This window comes from Sciurus carolinensis, chromosome 4 (genome assembly GCF_902686445.1).
Source record: "Sciurus carolinensis chromosome 4, mSciCar1.2, whole genome shotgun sequence".
Lineage (NCBI taxonomy): Eukaryota > Metazoa > Chordata > Mammalia > Rodentia > Sciuridae > Sciurus > Sciurus carolinensis.
In genome coordinates, this window is record NC_062216.1 from 161,806,114 (window position 1) to 161,822,508 (window position 16,395).

The 16,395-nt window shown below is 43.5% G+C and overlaps 1 protein-coding gene across 3 annotated transcripts in view; it reads left to right on the forward strand.

The window, feature by feature from the left end:
* Rfx4 (regulatory factor X4) overlaps positions 1-16,395 on the forward strand; it is a 156,031-nt gene that overhangs the window by 131,192 nt on the left and 8,444 nt on the right. For 2 of the 3 annotated variants that reach the window (XM_047548259.1, XM_047548261.1), the window contains 4 exons: positions 1,500-1,619; positions 1,952-2,113; positions 13,416-13,578; positions 15,126-15,264. In XM_047548259.1, coding sequence (XP_047404215.1) covers positions 1,500-1,619; positions 1,952-2,113; positions 13,416-13,578; positions 15,126-15,264 — 584 coding nt within the window. The remainder of the gene's footprint in view (positions 1-1,499; positions 1,620-1,951; positions 2,114-13,415; positions 13,579-15,125; positions 15,265-16,395) is intronic. The other variant, XM_047548260.1, reaches the window with a different exon arrangement.

Consider the following 16,395-nt stretch of genomic DNA (forward strand, 5'->3'; position numbering starts at 1 on the left):
TCAGATCTTTGTTTCCTAACCCATAAAACCAGAGGGTTGTGGGAGATGGTTTCCAAGGTGTCTGCCTATTCTAAAACTATTAGCCTAAACCTGTTTGACATCCAGGGTTTTCCATTCTAATTCATTATTTCACAGTTGTTTCTTTCTATCCATATCAACTTAGCTCATAACTTCTTTGCATGGACACCTTTTCTTTTAAGTATTTGATATTATCTTTGACTTATTTGACTCTACCTCTATGAACATATCAGTCATTTTGTGGTTCTCGAGATGATGATGACAATGGCTACCATTTATTAAGCATCTGATGCGTACTGTTTGTTATTCTGGTACTTTTGCAATGTAGGTTTTTCCTGTCCTCTTAGAGAGCATCATTATGCTTAATGTTTGAAAAGTAACTTCAGGAGCAGACAGACTTGGGTTCAAGTCCTGGTCCTACCACTTAACAACTGTGACTTTGGACAGTTACTTTACCTCTCTTAGTCTCAATTTCCTCCTTTGCAAAAGAACCAGTATTAGCTCACGAGGTTATGATGAATATCAAATGCATAATCTACAGTGGTTAACATAGTGATAGCCACAGAGCAAAAGCTCAATAAATATCTGATTTTGTTTTTAACATTCAAAAGATTAAGGGGAATAACCGGAAAAATAGGAATAAAAATGCCCTCACTATTGGAGACCAGGAAGGAAATCAGGAGGAGGATCAAGGGAAGTAATGGGGGAGGGAAAGTAATCAAAGTGTGTTATATGCATGTGCAGATATGTCACAATGAAACCCACTATCCTGTATAATAAATATGCACTAATAAAAAGGTTCTCTTCCCAGGATAGTTGTAGAAATTAAACTAGAGAGTGTAAGACTTTGAGCACAGAAACCAGCACACAGGAGAACTTTTAAAAATGACTGCTCACATTCCTTTTTATGAAATCATCTACCCTAATTGAAAATGAAGAGCACAGCTTGAAAATAACATCTTTTCAGTCGGATGCCTTTTCTAAGTCCCATGTACGAAATGAAGTCTCAGAAAGAGTCAGGGAAAGAATTTTGTTGTTACAAATTTGAAATCTCAATTCTGCTCCCAGAATTACTTCGGGTATGTTGAAACCAATGAACTAGAAGGTAGAGTACCTGCCATGAATATGCTTACAGGCCAAGTGGGAAACAAAATGACACTATGACACTATGTCAGTAAGTGCTGCACAGGTGGAGGGTTAGGGTTAGGGTGAGGTCAGCAGGTATGTGGGAGCGCAGAAGCATGAGGACCGATAGCTCGGTGGTCGTCAATTTTTAATGAGGGCATACTAACAGATAGGGGGGTTGATGAGATTGGGAATACAGCAAGGAAGAGCAACCTATGACCCTAAGGAGATCATAATGAGGGCAGAAATGAGATTCTCAAGCACCTCACTAGAGAACGTGGGAGTGAGCGTTGTCAACCAATGGTGGAGGGACACGAGATGACATGACTTACTTGTGTTTGATCTTTTCTCACCAGGGTCTTTTCACCTAATCCACTTGATGTTTGATGACTACGTGCTTTACCTGTTAGAATCTCTGCACTGTCAGGAGCGGGCCAACGAGCTCATGCGAGCCATGAAGGGAGAAGGCAGCACTGGTAAGCTGGCACTTGGCTGGGAACCGACTCCCTGGCAGTGGGAGGTGCCTCCGACTTCTGTGCTGTATTTCTTTATCTCCCCAAGAATCCAGTTATGGCAAGTGGATCAAGCTCCATGAAACCCATCATGTCTTTTCTTCTTAAGAGTGGGCCTCCCTGTATGTGGGAATCACCTAGAAGGGCATGGTGGTGACCAGGAGTCATCAAGGGTTTCAAGCAGGGAAGTGACTGATGCGGCGCAGATGAGGAAGTGTATCTAATTTTTTAAAGTCCCTTGAAGACACTTGCCTCGACATTTTGGCTCTAAGAACTGGCCTTTTCTCTCCTCATAGCAGAAGTCCGAGAAGAGATCATCTTGACGGAGGCGGCCCCACCAACCCCTTCACCAGTGCCATCGTTTTCTCCAGCCAAGTCTGCCACATCCGTGGAGGTGCCACCTCCCTCCTCCCCTGTCAGCAACCCCTCCCCAGAGTACACTGGCCTCAGCACTACAGGTAATGCAAGGTCTTCAAAAGGTCTGGGTGGGGAGTGGATATGGAAAGCAAGAGCTTTCTGGAAAAACATTTTTCCTCGAACGATGAAAGACAATGCTAAACCAAGGTCCCTTCCTGGATTTGTGACTGACTTGCAGGTACCAATTTCTTCACTGGCATATCTTCCATATGCTGCTGTTTTCAAGTTGGCAGATTAATCACCTGATAAAATCTCTGCTCCCCAAATGAAGCCCCTGAAATGATTAAAATCATTTGTAAGATAAATTAATACACAGCCTCTCTTGAAAACAAAGTCCCTTATTTTTGTTCACCCACTATGCTGAGATGCTGCCTCTCTGCTTTCTTGGTTTCACACCACGAAGCAGCCAGGAAAGTGACCTCCTCTATTCTGCCATCTTGGAAAAAAAAGGTCCATTCTTGAAAACAAGAAAGGAAACTCTGTATGAACCCCAAACTGAGAAGTATCTATCTCTGGAAAGCGTGGGCAAACAGGAAGCCATATGCTAAGGCTTGGCAAGCAAAAGCAAGCCAGGATCTGTGATCAGAGCTGGTCTTGAGCCAAGCTAGGGCTCCCTGCACGTGACCAATGGAGGCTGCTCCAGAGGGAGACACACAGCCCAAGACATGCACTGAATTGAGAGTAGAGATCCAAACAAATATTTGTAGATCTGTGGTCATAATAGCCTTATTTATAGTAGCCAAAAGGTAGAAAGGACCCAAGTGTTCATTGATGGATGAATAAATAAAATGTGGTATACACATATAATGAAATATTACTCAATCTTCAAAAGGAATGACATTCTGATGTATGCTGCAACATGGGTAAGCCTGAAGGCATTATCCTAAGTGAAATAGCCCAGACACGATAAAACAAATATTATGCAGCTCCACATAATGAGGACCCTAGAAGGCTCAAATTCAGAGTATAGGATGGCAGTTGTCAGGGGTTGGAGGAAATGGGGCCGGAGTTTAAGTTTGGGAAGATGAACAGTTCTGGAGATGGATGGTAGTGTGGGTTGCCCAGCACAGCAAATGGACTCAGCGCTACGGAACTGTAAATGGTGACAATGGTAGATTTTATGCTATGTGTTTTTTACCACAATAAAAATATCACCAAAGTATCACCAAAGTGGAGGCCCAGTACCTTGAAAGAGAAATGACCAACTAAGAAAAAGGAGAATTTATATCTAAAAGAATAAAGTTAACAGGACAATCTGAAAAGAGCTAAGGAGGAAATCATACCCATAAGCATCAAGTAGAGATCTTCACCAAGTAACGTGAAATTGTGGAAGTAAAATTTTCACCAGGAAGATTGAATAGAAAACTAGATTCAACTGAAAGAGAATTAGTGAACTGAAAGACCACTGAGGAATTCTCTGATGTAACACAAAGAAACAAAGAAATGTTAAGGATAAAAGCTATGCTACGAGAAAGAGATGATTAATCCAGAAATTCCAATATTCAATTTATAAGTGTTCCGGAGAAAGCATAGAGAGAAAGTGGAGAAATGATGGTTGACAGTTTTACAGCATGGAAAGAGACAAGGTTGAAATAAAAAAGAGAGAGTGAGTGAACCCTCTGAAGTCACTGAAGAAAATCACAGATAATTTATTAGCTCTCCAAAAGAAAACGTGGAAAACCTCCAAAGGACAGCGAATCAGGATGGTGTCAGACTTCTCAGCAACATTAGCTTCAACATCTGAAACAGTATTTTTTAAGTACAGAGAAAAAATACATTGAAAATCTTGAATCCTGAATCCTGAATTCTATACATCATATACATATAATGTACATAAATACATGTACTTACATGTATCTGTGTAAATATAGGTATTTTTCCCTTAAGGACTGTTAATGTGCCAAGTTACCAAGTGCTACACTGGGTGTTATGGGAAATATACAGATTAATAGACCAAGGCTTTGCTACCAGGAGTCAACAGAGGGATAACAGAAGAATGTTGCATGTGAGGTATAAATTAATGTTATAGTGTTCCCAAAGAAGGAGAGATTTCATCTATTTGGGGAGGTATCAAGAGAGATCTCCCAAAGACCGCGGTCTTTGTGGAGTTGAGGGTTTGGAGGGCTGTGATAATGAATTCATTATTTTTTCATTCAATCCTGCTCCATTATCCTCCCCTTACCCAGGTACTGATCTGAGAGTCTGTTTCAAATCTTTGTTCTCGTTCAGTTTCTGTGTTAGGATAAGCTAAAGTGCTATAAATAAGTAGACCCAAACACGTAAGGAGTTAATGCAACAGAAATCTATTTCATATTTGAAAATGATACAGGCAGGATCTGCACCAGTGGAGGATCTCTTTAAAGCAACCATTTGGAAGCAAACATTTCCTCATTAGACTCTCCATACCCCAGAGCTACCAGTGGTAGCAGCGTCTCCTTGGAATTTCTTAGAAAAGCTTGCAGGCGGTCCCAGCAAACCAAATGACTTCCAAACTCCAGGGCTGGGTCCATCAATCTTGTTCAACAGACTTGCAGCTGCTCTGATGCTCACCAGTTGGAGCGCCACAGCCTTAAGTCTATACCGAATTTGTAACTAGCTGGCAAAGACAGAAAGGGGATGGAGGAGGAAAACCCACTTTCTGAGAAGTCCTGGCCTGAAGGTGGCTTTCCACACTTGCACTCACAGTCTGTCAGCAAGGACTCAGCCACATGGTCCATGTAACAGAAAGTGGCTGAGAAATGGAGAATAGTGGGTAGCCAGGTAGGGAAGGTGAACAGATTGGGGGTGACTGCTGGCATTCTCCCTCACACCCCAAGTCCTGTTGTCCTGGTACACCAATCCATTCTTTCCTGTCCCACTCAGGCCACCTGGTCCACACTCCCATCACTTCTCATGAACATCCACAGTGACTCCAGCTGGAGACCCCCTCCAGACTGATCTGTCCACTCCCACACTGCTCACTAGGTTTATTTTGGTTTATTTTCTCAAAGGGCTGGGGCAAAGAACCCACTGCTCCATGCTGACGCTCCCCTCTGTGACTCTCCTCCTTCCACACCTACTCCACTTCCGTCCTCTGCCTGGCCAAATCCTTGGTGTCTCCTTTGACATTTCCCCACCCCCAAGTTAGAATCTTCCTCCAGGTCCCACAGCATGGGGACCTAGTTTTACTTAGAATAGGGCTATTTTCAGAATAAACTGCAAAATACATTTTTGGGGGCTGGGGGGTGACCAACAGAACAGGATCAGATTCCCCATTCAGGATGCTATCTCTTATCACTCATTCTTCTTTAAAAAATTTTTAGATTTTTTTATTTTTAGTTGTAGCTGGACACAATGCCTTTATTTATTTATTTTGTTATGTGGTGCTGAGGATTGAACCCAGTGCCCCACGCATGCGAGGCGAGTGCTCTACCACTGAGCCACAACCCTGTCCCTCATTCTTTCATTCACTCACATCCTTCCATTTATCCCACAAATATTTCTCAAGTGACTTGTTTTGTTTTGTTTGGTACCAGGAATTGAACCCAGGGGTGCTCAACCACTAAGCCACATCCCCAGTCCTTTTTTTAATTTTATTTTTATTTTGAGACAGGGTCTTGCCACGCTGCTTAGTCTGGCTAAATTGCTGAGGTTGGTCATCCTCCCGCCTCAGCTTCCTGGGTCGCTGGGATTACAGGCATGAGCCACCACACCTGGCTCAAGTGGTTTCTAAACACTTCCAGATATGCATCCCTGGATTAATTCCTTCCCCGAAGTTCCTTCTCTTTCCAGAAGTACTACTCAGAGAGGGACTGAGCAGAAGCTCAAGAGCCTAGAACATGCTTGCCCTCTTTTACACTTTTCCAGGGACAGAAACTTGCCAACTAACTCAGTGGCCCTGTCTCAGCCTACTAAGGAGGTTGGATCCTTCAAAGTATTAACAAGTTGGGTTATCAGTAAGTGGCATTAAGTCAAGATTTGATTTCACTTTCAGTAGACAGCTAGCGAGGGTCCCCCTCTTCTGTGAAATTTAGATTTGAGCACTGCCATATTTGTTTATACAGATGCACCAGAAATCATATTTTGGTTTCTACTCCAGCCTCATTTTGTCTCCACAGTGGGTAATTCCTGCTTAGAAAACTCAGAGAGAGGAATTGTAGAAAAAAGAACAACTTTGTTCACTGAACACAAAATGCTGTTCACAGGTCTTGGGTCACTCAGGTGTTCTTTCAAGATTAGAATAACTGGATAACTACCCTGTGTCCCCTGCCTCCCTCAGGAGAAAGCAAGGGCAGTGGGAGCAGCCAGGGGTCAGTTCCTGAATAGTCCTGCCCACCAGGGAGACACACCTGTCTGTCAGTGATGACATGCTCACTTCTGAAATAAACAGGGAAATCATGCAAATAAAACAGTTCTGCCTTATGAAGCTGAAATACTTTGAGTGAAATGTTTTCTCACAGTGTATCAACTTATCAAACAAGGAGACTCTCAGGACATGACAGGAAGGGAAGAGTGTGCAGGAAAGATTTCTACAAGCTAGCTCCTCATAATTCTCATCCAACTAGTGAGTCTGCCTAGCTCTCTTCATAGCAATTTGGAGACCTCAAGTGTGGCAGGTGTGATATTAGTCAAGGCCACAGGAATATCACAAATGTGTTCAGAGATTTTTGTGCAATGTGTTCAAGAGTCATAAAAGTAGCTTCTTAGAAATACAAATGTGAAACAGGTTCTCTTCAGATGACTGTAAGCTTTGAAGATTCTGGCACATTCCAGCTTTGTTCTCAGATATCTCCGGGGGGCATTAAAATGTCATCCTATATAAAACTACACATAACATTTTTCTCAAGTACCACTTTTGAAATACTCCATTGCTAAATTAGACTGGACCTTGGCAGGCAATGGGTCACAGTCTTAGAGGAAACATAATTTCCTAACAACATGTATGGTTTTATGGACTTAAAATAAAGCATAAATTATTTATTCATGACGTACACCCAAAATTAAGACATTTATTATGGTAGGTGTCTACAATTTGAGGACTTTCATTGAACAGTATTGTAAATTAGAAAATAATTCTGTAAATCTTATAAAATGAATTTGCCATGTTTCTTTTTTTTTAAAGTTAACTCAGCACATGGTTTTTGTGTCCAGTTAATTTTTATTTGTTTTTAAATCATTGCTAAATTTATATCCCATCTACTTCCCAAAAAGTTTCTGAAGTAGTTTATAATAAAAAGAGGAAAACCAATCTTTTTTTTTTTTTTAAGACCCAAACCAGGAAGCAAGAAATAAAATAAAGGTGAGGGAAAATTAAAACAAAACAAAACAACAGTTGGCTAAAAAGTTTTTTTTAAACCTGTACGTGAAAATTGATGTGGCCTAGTCCTTTGTTGGGTTTCCGGCATACCCTGAGTATCAACTACCTGAGGATATGTTATCAGGAGGTTCAACTAGTTGAGAGTCAAGGCCAATCATACTTGTGACTCTCCAACAAATCAGCGTCTCACTTTGATGCAGAGTTCCTCATTTTTCCAGCAGTGAAAAAGAAAACAGTATCGTGCCTGCTTAATGAGCACAAAGTGAAAACAAGTCCACTACACAGAACCCTCTGGCATCCTTTGATACAAGGCCTAGGACAGCCAAGGACAGCCACATCTCATCAGGAAAACGGCCACTCTGTGCATTCATCTCCCTTAGTCCATACTTACATGTATTTCTAAATAGGCTTCCTTAAGACTGTACTTATTTTTTTTAAAGCAGGGGAGGGAAAAAGAAAGGAATATCAGATACCTGAAACTGAGCCTATATGGGTTTATTAGTCTGTGACAAAGTCATGACAAGAGATGGCTAAGGATTCTATTTGAACAGATTCTGCAAGGTGAAATCCAACGCATTTGTCCATTCCCCTTGCCCCGCAACTTTGTGGACTTGCCATGGCCCGCAAAGTCCAGAAAACTTTAGGGAAAAGGTGCTCTTCTTTCCTCAAGGACCTGGCAGGTGGTGCCAAACTGATCAACCCATTTAACATGACATTGGACTGTAATTCTTTAATATCATTTAAAGAAAAATGTTGGGCTCCTACTCCGTCTGGATTGGGCCACCGAAGGGCTCTAAAACCCTGGTTTATGATGTCATTTTAAATATTACCTCCTTCAGCAATGACAATAAAAGTTAACTATTAAACTCATGTTTTCAACTTCCCACCATGGGTTCCCTGCAACACAAAACCAGCAAATTAAATCACCGAGATGTTAGGATGACTAATGGCACAGGAGGCAAATTCCTCATAAATGGCCCTAACTGTAAAACATCTGGCCTGCCCAGCTGCATTCTCAGCACATCAGTTGAGTTGAGGATGTAACAAGGATGACTGACCCCTAGTCTTTCCAAATAACAAAAGCTCAGTTATTCTGAGGATAGCAAAGCTGAGTGGAACATGGTGGATGTGCAGCCCAGCCTGGAGACCTTGGTGACTCGTTTATAGTGAATTCCTCGTCTTTCAATCCCGCTGCTTCCTTTTCTTTAAAGGAAAAGAATTTTAAAACAAATAAGTAAACTGGGACTAAAAATCAGACTGTTTAATGCACCACTGAGTCTTGGCTTGGTGTTGGGACCTTGGATTTGCTCCTTCATTTGTTCATTCCCCTATTTAATATGTATTTTGTGTCTCATCCATGCCCTGGGGGTACAGAAGTGAAAAAGACATCATTACTGCCTTTGTGGTACTTAGATTCTAGTGGGCAAGAGTCAATGCAGAAGTAATCCCCCAGGTAAGTGTATAATTTCAAAATGTCAGCTGGGCATGGTGGTACATGCTGGGGAGGCTGAGGCAGGAGGATCGTGAGTTCAAAGTTAGCCTTGGCAACTTAGTGAGACCCTAAGCAACTTAGTGAGACCTTGTTTTTAAACAAAAAGTAAAGTGGTCTGGGGACGTGGCTCGGTGGCTTAAGCACCCCTGGCTTCAGTCCCTGGTACCAATGAAATTTTTAAAAATGTTGTCAGATCCACGAGTGAAAATAAAAGTGTGCTACAAAAAAGTATAAAATGTGGACCTGCCTTAGTTGGTCACCAGAGATCACCTCTCTAAGGAGGTGATATTGGTCTAAGACCTGAAGAATCACAAGGAGCCAACCACATAAATGTTAGGGTGAGGAAAAGAACATTCTAGGCAACAGGGACAGCATGAGTGCAAGCTGGAGGACATGCTGCAATTTTAACAACATCTCCAGGGATTCAAACACCCATCCAAGTGTGAGGAGCAAGTGTGGAAGATTTTGGAGTTGGGCAGATCTGTGCTCAAATCCCAACTCTGCCACTTACCTGGTCAAGTCCTTCAACCTTTTGGGCCTCACTTTTCTACTACCTACTTCAGAAGGTTGTTGTGAAGATTAAATGAGCCAATGTATGAAAAGAAACCAGCACGAGGCCTGGTTTATGTTAGATGATCATTGCTAATTTATTCAACAAGTCATTATTGACAGCTATTATGATCCAAGCATCCTTCCTGTCCTGTATTTAACACCTCTTCCAAAACAAACCAAAAAACTTTCAGCAAGAGGAATGTTTTGTTGGGATTGGGAAGAAATGTTCCCTTCTAGAAGTTTCAATACTCGAACTGCCACTTGTGGGACCTTCAGTGAATTCTCAAAGACCAGGGACTTCCGCCATTCTCCTCAGACCCTCTAATAAATAGGATGTAAAAAGGGAGGGGGGACACGAAATATGGGGAAACATGGGAATTAGACAAGTAGGAGAGAGTTGTTCTTGTTTTACCAACAGATAAAAAGCACTAGAGCCGTCTTCGAAATTAAGCACAAACTGTCTAGCTGCACAGATTTTCATTAGTTTCCTTAAAAAGAAGCGATGGTAGCAGCAATTCTTACTGGAGGTCCCACTGTAGGAGAGAGAATTCAAGGAGTGTTCTTTTCTGCTCCCCAGGCAAAAAGGGTTTCTCACCCAAGCCAGTAGGTGTTAATCTGCTTAAGCCTGCCTGAGTGGATGTGTTAGATTGCTGGCACATGGCCATTTAGAGGTTTTGTTCCCCAGACCACAGGAGCCCATTTTTCCAAGAGTTCCACTAGCTTTTTGTTTGATAACGTCTATTTCTAGCAGCATTTACTCCTTCAACAACAAATTCAATGGAACAAAAATTTACTGAACACCTACTATTTGGCAGACCCTCTGTTGGGATACAGAGATGAATAAGGAACAGTTGCTGTGCCCCAGGGCTCATACAAAAGTAACTTCTGCTGCAGTCTCTCAGGTGATGGCTATTATCATGATGTCTTCCTACTGCTTGGAAAAAAAAAAAATCTATTGGCTTCCTAGACTGCCCCTTATAAATATCCACTGACCTTGCTACACTCCCCTGAGGTCCCAGGAGCCTAAAGGGTTAATTACTTGCTTGTTGTGGCTGGCTCATTGTTCTCCCAAACTCCCCGCCCCCATTATGTTTCCCAGAGTAAAATCTGTCCAGTGGATTTTATTAATGTTTTTCTTTTTATGGAGACAATTTGTGTTCATTACAGAAAAATAAAAAAAGGGAAATTTTTAAAAAATCACCCCTAAATCCCCACTCAGAGATAACCTGTTTTGATAAAAAGAGTATTTTTTATATTATAAGAATAATATCATATGAAGTTTAAAACAGAGGAGGGCAGACAAGCTTAATCCAGTCATCTGAAATGTGATCATTTGGAGGTTTTTCCCTTCTGATCTTGCATTTCTTATAAACGATGCCTAACATGTAGTCTTCCAAAGTCATTATTTTTTGGACGCAGAATATGGAACAGATGCACAAAGCAGGAAGAGGTACTCTTAGCCATACTGCTGAATAAAAACGCTAGTGATTTTAGAGGAAAACATGTTTAGATGTTTGCTGTAATTGGTTAAATTACTGTCGTTATAAATGTTTCATCACTGATGTTAGGCAGTTTTCTGTTACTATAAAAAAAACTCTTGAGATAGCGCACTTGTAAAAAGAGAAAGTTTACTTTTGCTGTTTTAGAGGTTTCAGTTCATGATCACTTTGCCCCATTGCTTTGGGCCTGTGGCAGCACATTATGGTAAGAGCTTATGGCAGAGGACGACCTTTCACCTTATGGTCAGGAAGCAAAAGATAATGAGGAGGGAGCCGGGGTCCCACAGTCCCCTCCAAGGGCATTCTTCCAATGACCCCAAATCCTCGCACCTCCCACCAAGCCCACCTCTTGAAGGTTCCACCATCCCCCAGTTGAACCACCCTAGGGATCAAACCTGTAACACATGGGACTTTTGGGGACAAAAAATCAAAATGGTCAAATTATATAGCATCCAGTGATAGAATCTGACCCAAGAAACTTGTCTTCATTCCTTGGGGTCTAGAATGAAAATATAAGTTTCATATAAGAATACCTGAATTCATAGTGAAGAGAGCTTGAATATCATTAAAAACCTGCCACGTCAGGCTTTTTGACATAAATACAACAATTAATACGACAGTCCTGCAGGATATTATTACTGCTACTTTACCAATGATGAAACAAAGGCTCATAAAGTTTAAGAGCCTTGACCAAGATCTTCTAGCCAGCACACACAGAATCAGGACATAGAACAGGGACACTATGGTAGAAAGAATGGAAAGTATGAGGCAGTCTTGGGTTCCATGGGCCACCAAAGCACTCTGGGACTTTGGGCAAGCTATTTAATGTTCTGTGCTTTTCTCTGCTGCCTCTCCTGCAGTCTGTGTGGAAATGAGGGAAGAATCAAGAAGAAGCCTGTTGTGAGGGTATTGTTGAGGATGTTATTGAACAGTTCACGCTCTTTCTGAGGGTGTCTGAAAGAAACTCCAGTTTGATCCTAATTCCAAGGATAATATTACTTCTGAGTAATTTGTTTACTATCTTATAGCTCCTAACTGGTTTAGCTTTCTTTTAGCATCAGCATCTCCGCCTTCTTGAAGGCGGGGGTTCCTTACTGCGGTCCTGGCACACAGTTGGCACAGTGCCGATCCTCACCAACGCCACTGTCAGCGCGTCAACTCTCCTGAGCCATTTGCAAAGCCCTGGGAATGAAAAGAACTGAATTTGAAAACTGCAAACCCTTTCTTTAACTTCCCAGAGCAATTTTAAGGTAGAAATGGTCTGCTGCAGAAAATACAGAATTAGAGGACCAAATTTTCTCTTTTATTTCACCTTTAAAATTCTTAACCAGTTCTCCAGCTTTCATATGCCTGGAAGGGGATGTTAAATCCTCTTCCCCCCAAAGATGTTTATTTTCGCTGTTAACATATTTTAAAACTTATCAGAGGGCTGGGGTTGTGGCTCAGTGGTAGAGCGCTGGCCTAGCATGTATGAGGCACTGGGTTTGATCCTCAGCACCACATAAAAATAAATAAATAAAAATAAAGTTTAAAAGTTAAAAAAAAAAAAAAGCTTATCAGAAATGAAGTTGTCTGATGAGTGTATAATAAGCTCATTATCAGTTTCTTAAATTTTCTTTTTTTAAATTATGACCATCTTACAAAAGTCTAAGCATCCTGAGAGCTTTTAAGTTTGTCTGGCTCCCCCCGCCCCACACACCCCAGTCCTTAGCACTTTCTAGGTACCCAATTAAAAGGAAATAAATGGAATTAATGATATGTATGGAATCAATCACAATCCAGGTCTCTGTCTCATAATCTTCAAAAAGATCTGGGCAGGCAGAGCCCAATAATCTACTTAAGTTTGCTTAAAGCAATTTGTTGGATCTTAACACCTGTTGAGTGCTGAAAAGTTAATTTGCAGTGCCTGCCTGCCGGGGCTCCATTGCCCGAGATTTCCTGTGTCCTTCTCCCTCCCTTCTTTTCTTCCCTTTCTCTTTTCTTCCTTTTAAAATTTTTATGGGGGTCTTTTGGTCATCAGGCTCTGTGCTCAGCACTGGTGATCTAATGGTGGACACAGCAGACACCCCTCCTCCTCATGGAGCTTACAGTTCCTGGGGGAGTGGAGGCATTAATCACATTGTTTTCTCTAATGGGTGCAGATTTACAGATTGCAGTAGGAGCCATCAAAGTCGAAGCGCAGTGAGGAAGCTGACCTGGCCGGGTTAGGAGACAGCTCCTCTGGATTAAGATAGGAAGAATAAGTGGGTATTAAGAGAGGGGCAATGACTGGGGCAGCAGAGACAGCATATGCAAAGGTCCTGGAGTTCTAGGAATTGTGGTTTTCTGAAGAAAATGAAAGATTCTGTGGCTGGATCAGATAGGAAGACTTGAGGTAAGGTCCACAGGCCAAGACACAAGCCTTGCAAAGAGTTTGGCCTTCAGCTCAAAAGCAATGGGAAGCCATTAAATGTTCTAAGAAAAAACCGTGCTGGCGATCAATGCATCTTAATTTGTCTCCACAGGAGCAATGCAGTCATATACCTGGTCTCTAACATATACAGTGACAACTGCTGCTGGGTCCCCAGCTGAAAACTCCCAACAGCTGCCCTGTATGAGGAGCACTCATGTGCCCTCCTCCTCCGTCACACACAGGATACCAGTTTACCCCCACAGAGAGGAGCATGGGTAGGTGACTTTCTGGGATGCTGCGGGGCTTGAAATTTCCCCAAAAGCTAGGAAGACTGCCAGTCTTTGTTGGGTTGTCAGAGTGTGCTCAGCACTGTACTGTGTATAACTGCCTCTCATAATCCCACAGCGGCCAGGTAATGCAGGCAGGTCGGGGTTAGCGACCCCATTCTACAGATGAGGAGACTGAGACTTGGTCATACAGCTCAGACTAAGCACGTCTGCACCAAGCCTGCGTTCTTCCCTCTTTACGCCTTCCAGCAGTTCCCCCATGTGGCTCCCTGTGAACTCGTGGTAGGCCAAGTCTTTATGACTCCATTTGGAGGCAGGCTTCCCTACCGGCAAGTGGGAGGTCCCTGAGGAGCTGCAGTTATTCCCCGGCTTCAGGGAATCCCTGGAGGTTCAGGGAGTACTCGTTCCACAGATAAATAAACCATTTGTTTTGCCCATATTTCTTCTTTTCAAATCTGGTGTGATGAATAAGCTGCCGACCAATCCATTCACAGGTGTCCCCTGACTCACGGTAGCCTTTTTCCACGATGCGTTGTCTTTCATTAAAGACACTGACCTTATAAGGCCTAATGAGTAGTGATCTGAAAAACACTGGATGTTGAAGAGAAGCTGCCCTGTAGTGCAGGGGGCTTCCCCTGCAGCCGTTCAGGGACCAGGTTCTAAGAGACCCGCTGTGGGGCACCAGAGGAGCTGCGGAGAAGCGCTCTGGTTCCTTCCCCCAGGGGCCCAGCGCAAGGCAGCAAGGCAGAGACCCTGAAGTGGGCACAGGTCTGGATGCTGGTGTACTTTTCCATAGGTCAGGGTGCCCCTGAGGGTCAATGGAGAGTCATTATTACCTCAGGGGGCCTTTTAGAGTATTTTCTGTACATTTAGAATAGACTGACAGTTTTGCTTCAGAGAGTGTTTGAATCTGCAGGAATGGCAGAATAGACACTCTGTGGCCACAGACCAGCATCTTTGCCACAGACATGTTGTTCTTAAGGTAGCCTGTGTTTACAGAGGACTCTGTGGTATCGAGTGTCTTCACACACGATCCCCCAAAAGACCCTGTGCAGCATTTGCACAAATCTGAATAACAGGGCTGTGAGTAGCTCAATGTCACACAGCTAAAATGCAAGGGGTCCGGGCTTAGAACTGGGGTCTCTGCCGCCTGGTGGACCCCGCCATGGTGCTTCCAGAAACATAAATCCCAATGCCTCTTCTTGTCTCTCCTGTTTGATTTCAGGGGAGACATGGGGCTGCTTAGCACAGTAGGAGAAAAGGTTTCCATTACAAATTGTGTTTTGCTCAGGGCTAGAGTCCATTCCCTGAGCGCGGGTGGAGTGTGCTGAGGGAGAAGAGAAAGCTACCTGGGGTTTTCAACTCACCAAAACAAGGCTGCACAGTGGAGATGATGGTAGGAAGAAGAAAGAAGAAGAAAAATAGGAAAAAGACCAAAAAGGGGGAAGAGTAGATGAGGGTGATTTTTAAAGGTGTCAAACTGATTTGTAGCCCTGTTCTGACTCACGCTGTTCAATGTGCTTGCCGCATTTTAGGTACACAGGAAGCTATAACTATGGGAGCTATGGCAACCAGCATCCTCACCCAATGCAGAGCCAGTATCCGGCCCTCCCTCACGACTCGGCCATCTCTGGGCCACTCCACTACTCCCCTTATCACCGGAGCTCTGCACAGGTGAGTGGGTGGTCTTGCTTGGTGCCAAGTCCAGTCAACTCCACCAGTAAGCACCTTCTGCAGACCGTGTGTGCGGCACGCGCGTCCCCAAGGAGGGCACAGTCTCTCATCGGCGTCATTTCTGCCCCTCGTGGCTGGCCCACCCTGGGTGCCTGGCCAGCAATCCTGTGCCACTTCCCCTCACTGGTCCGGATCGCTTAGCAGTTCTTCAGTTCCCTCTCTCTTTGACCTCTCAAATGAAATGACAGGATCCCATGGGCCATGCATCTGCTGTCCTCTTCGAGGCAGCCACCCTCACTGTGGGCCTCTGGTCTCCTTTCCCAGCTCCTCCATCACGGAGTCCTGTCAGGACCAGCATCTCAGCATCGTTCTAACTGGTCTCTCAGGCCCCTCAGTCTGGCTTTTCAGTCCAGTCCACATATAATTGGGACCAGAAGAATTCCAAAATGGACCCATTTCTGATCATTCTCAGGCCACACATCTCCTTGGGTTCCTCACTAGCAAACAATTGACCCTCTGTGGCCTGAGGCAGGTGCAAACTGAGGTCACACATGGGATACCAGTGCTGGGCATTCTGCTCGTCTTTCCACTGTGCTGGCCCCAAACACAACTGCTCATCAGCCATTCAATTCTGCATCCTACGTGTCTCTGCATCCATGCCACCCTTGCCTCAGCCCCAGCCTGTATCATTTCTAACTGAGTGACAGAAGACTTTCTGGTGGTCTCTATATCTCTAAAGCCTACCCCATCCCTGGTCTAGCCCCTACACTGCAGCTGGAGAGTCTCTGGAAGAAACCCAACTGTCCATGACACTCCCTCCTTGGCACATCAATGCTTCAGGGTCAAGTTCAATTCTTTAACATGATTCTCAAGATTTGTTACCTTTCTGATCTAGTTACCACCCTCTACCCTTTGTCCTTACCATGTATTATTCCTTTGGCTGTGCGTCTCTTCTACTTGTCATTCAGGACAAACATCTACCTTCTTGGTGGCATTTCCTGATAGTACTGGCTTCCTTCCTTCCTTACTGGCACTTCCTCATTATGTGCTGCTCTCTGAGATTCCACTTTGAGTCATATTTCTCACACTCCGTTGTCACCAACTTTCCTGCCTGACTCTACAGGATACCCC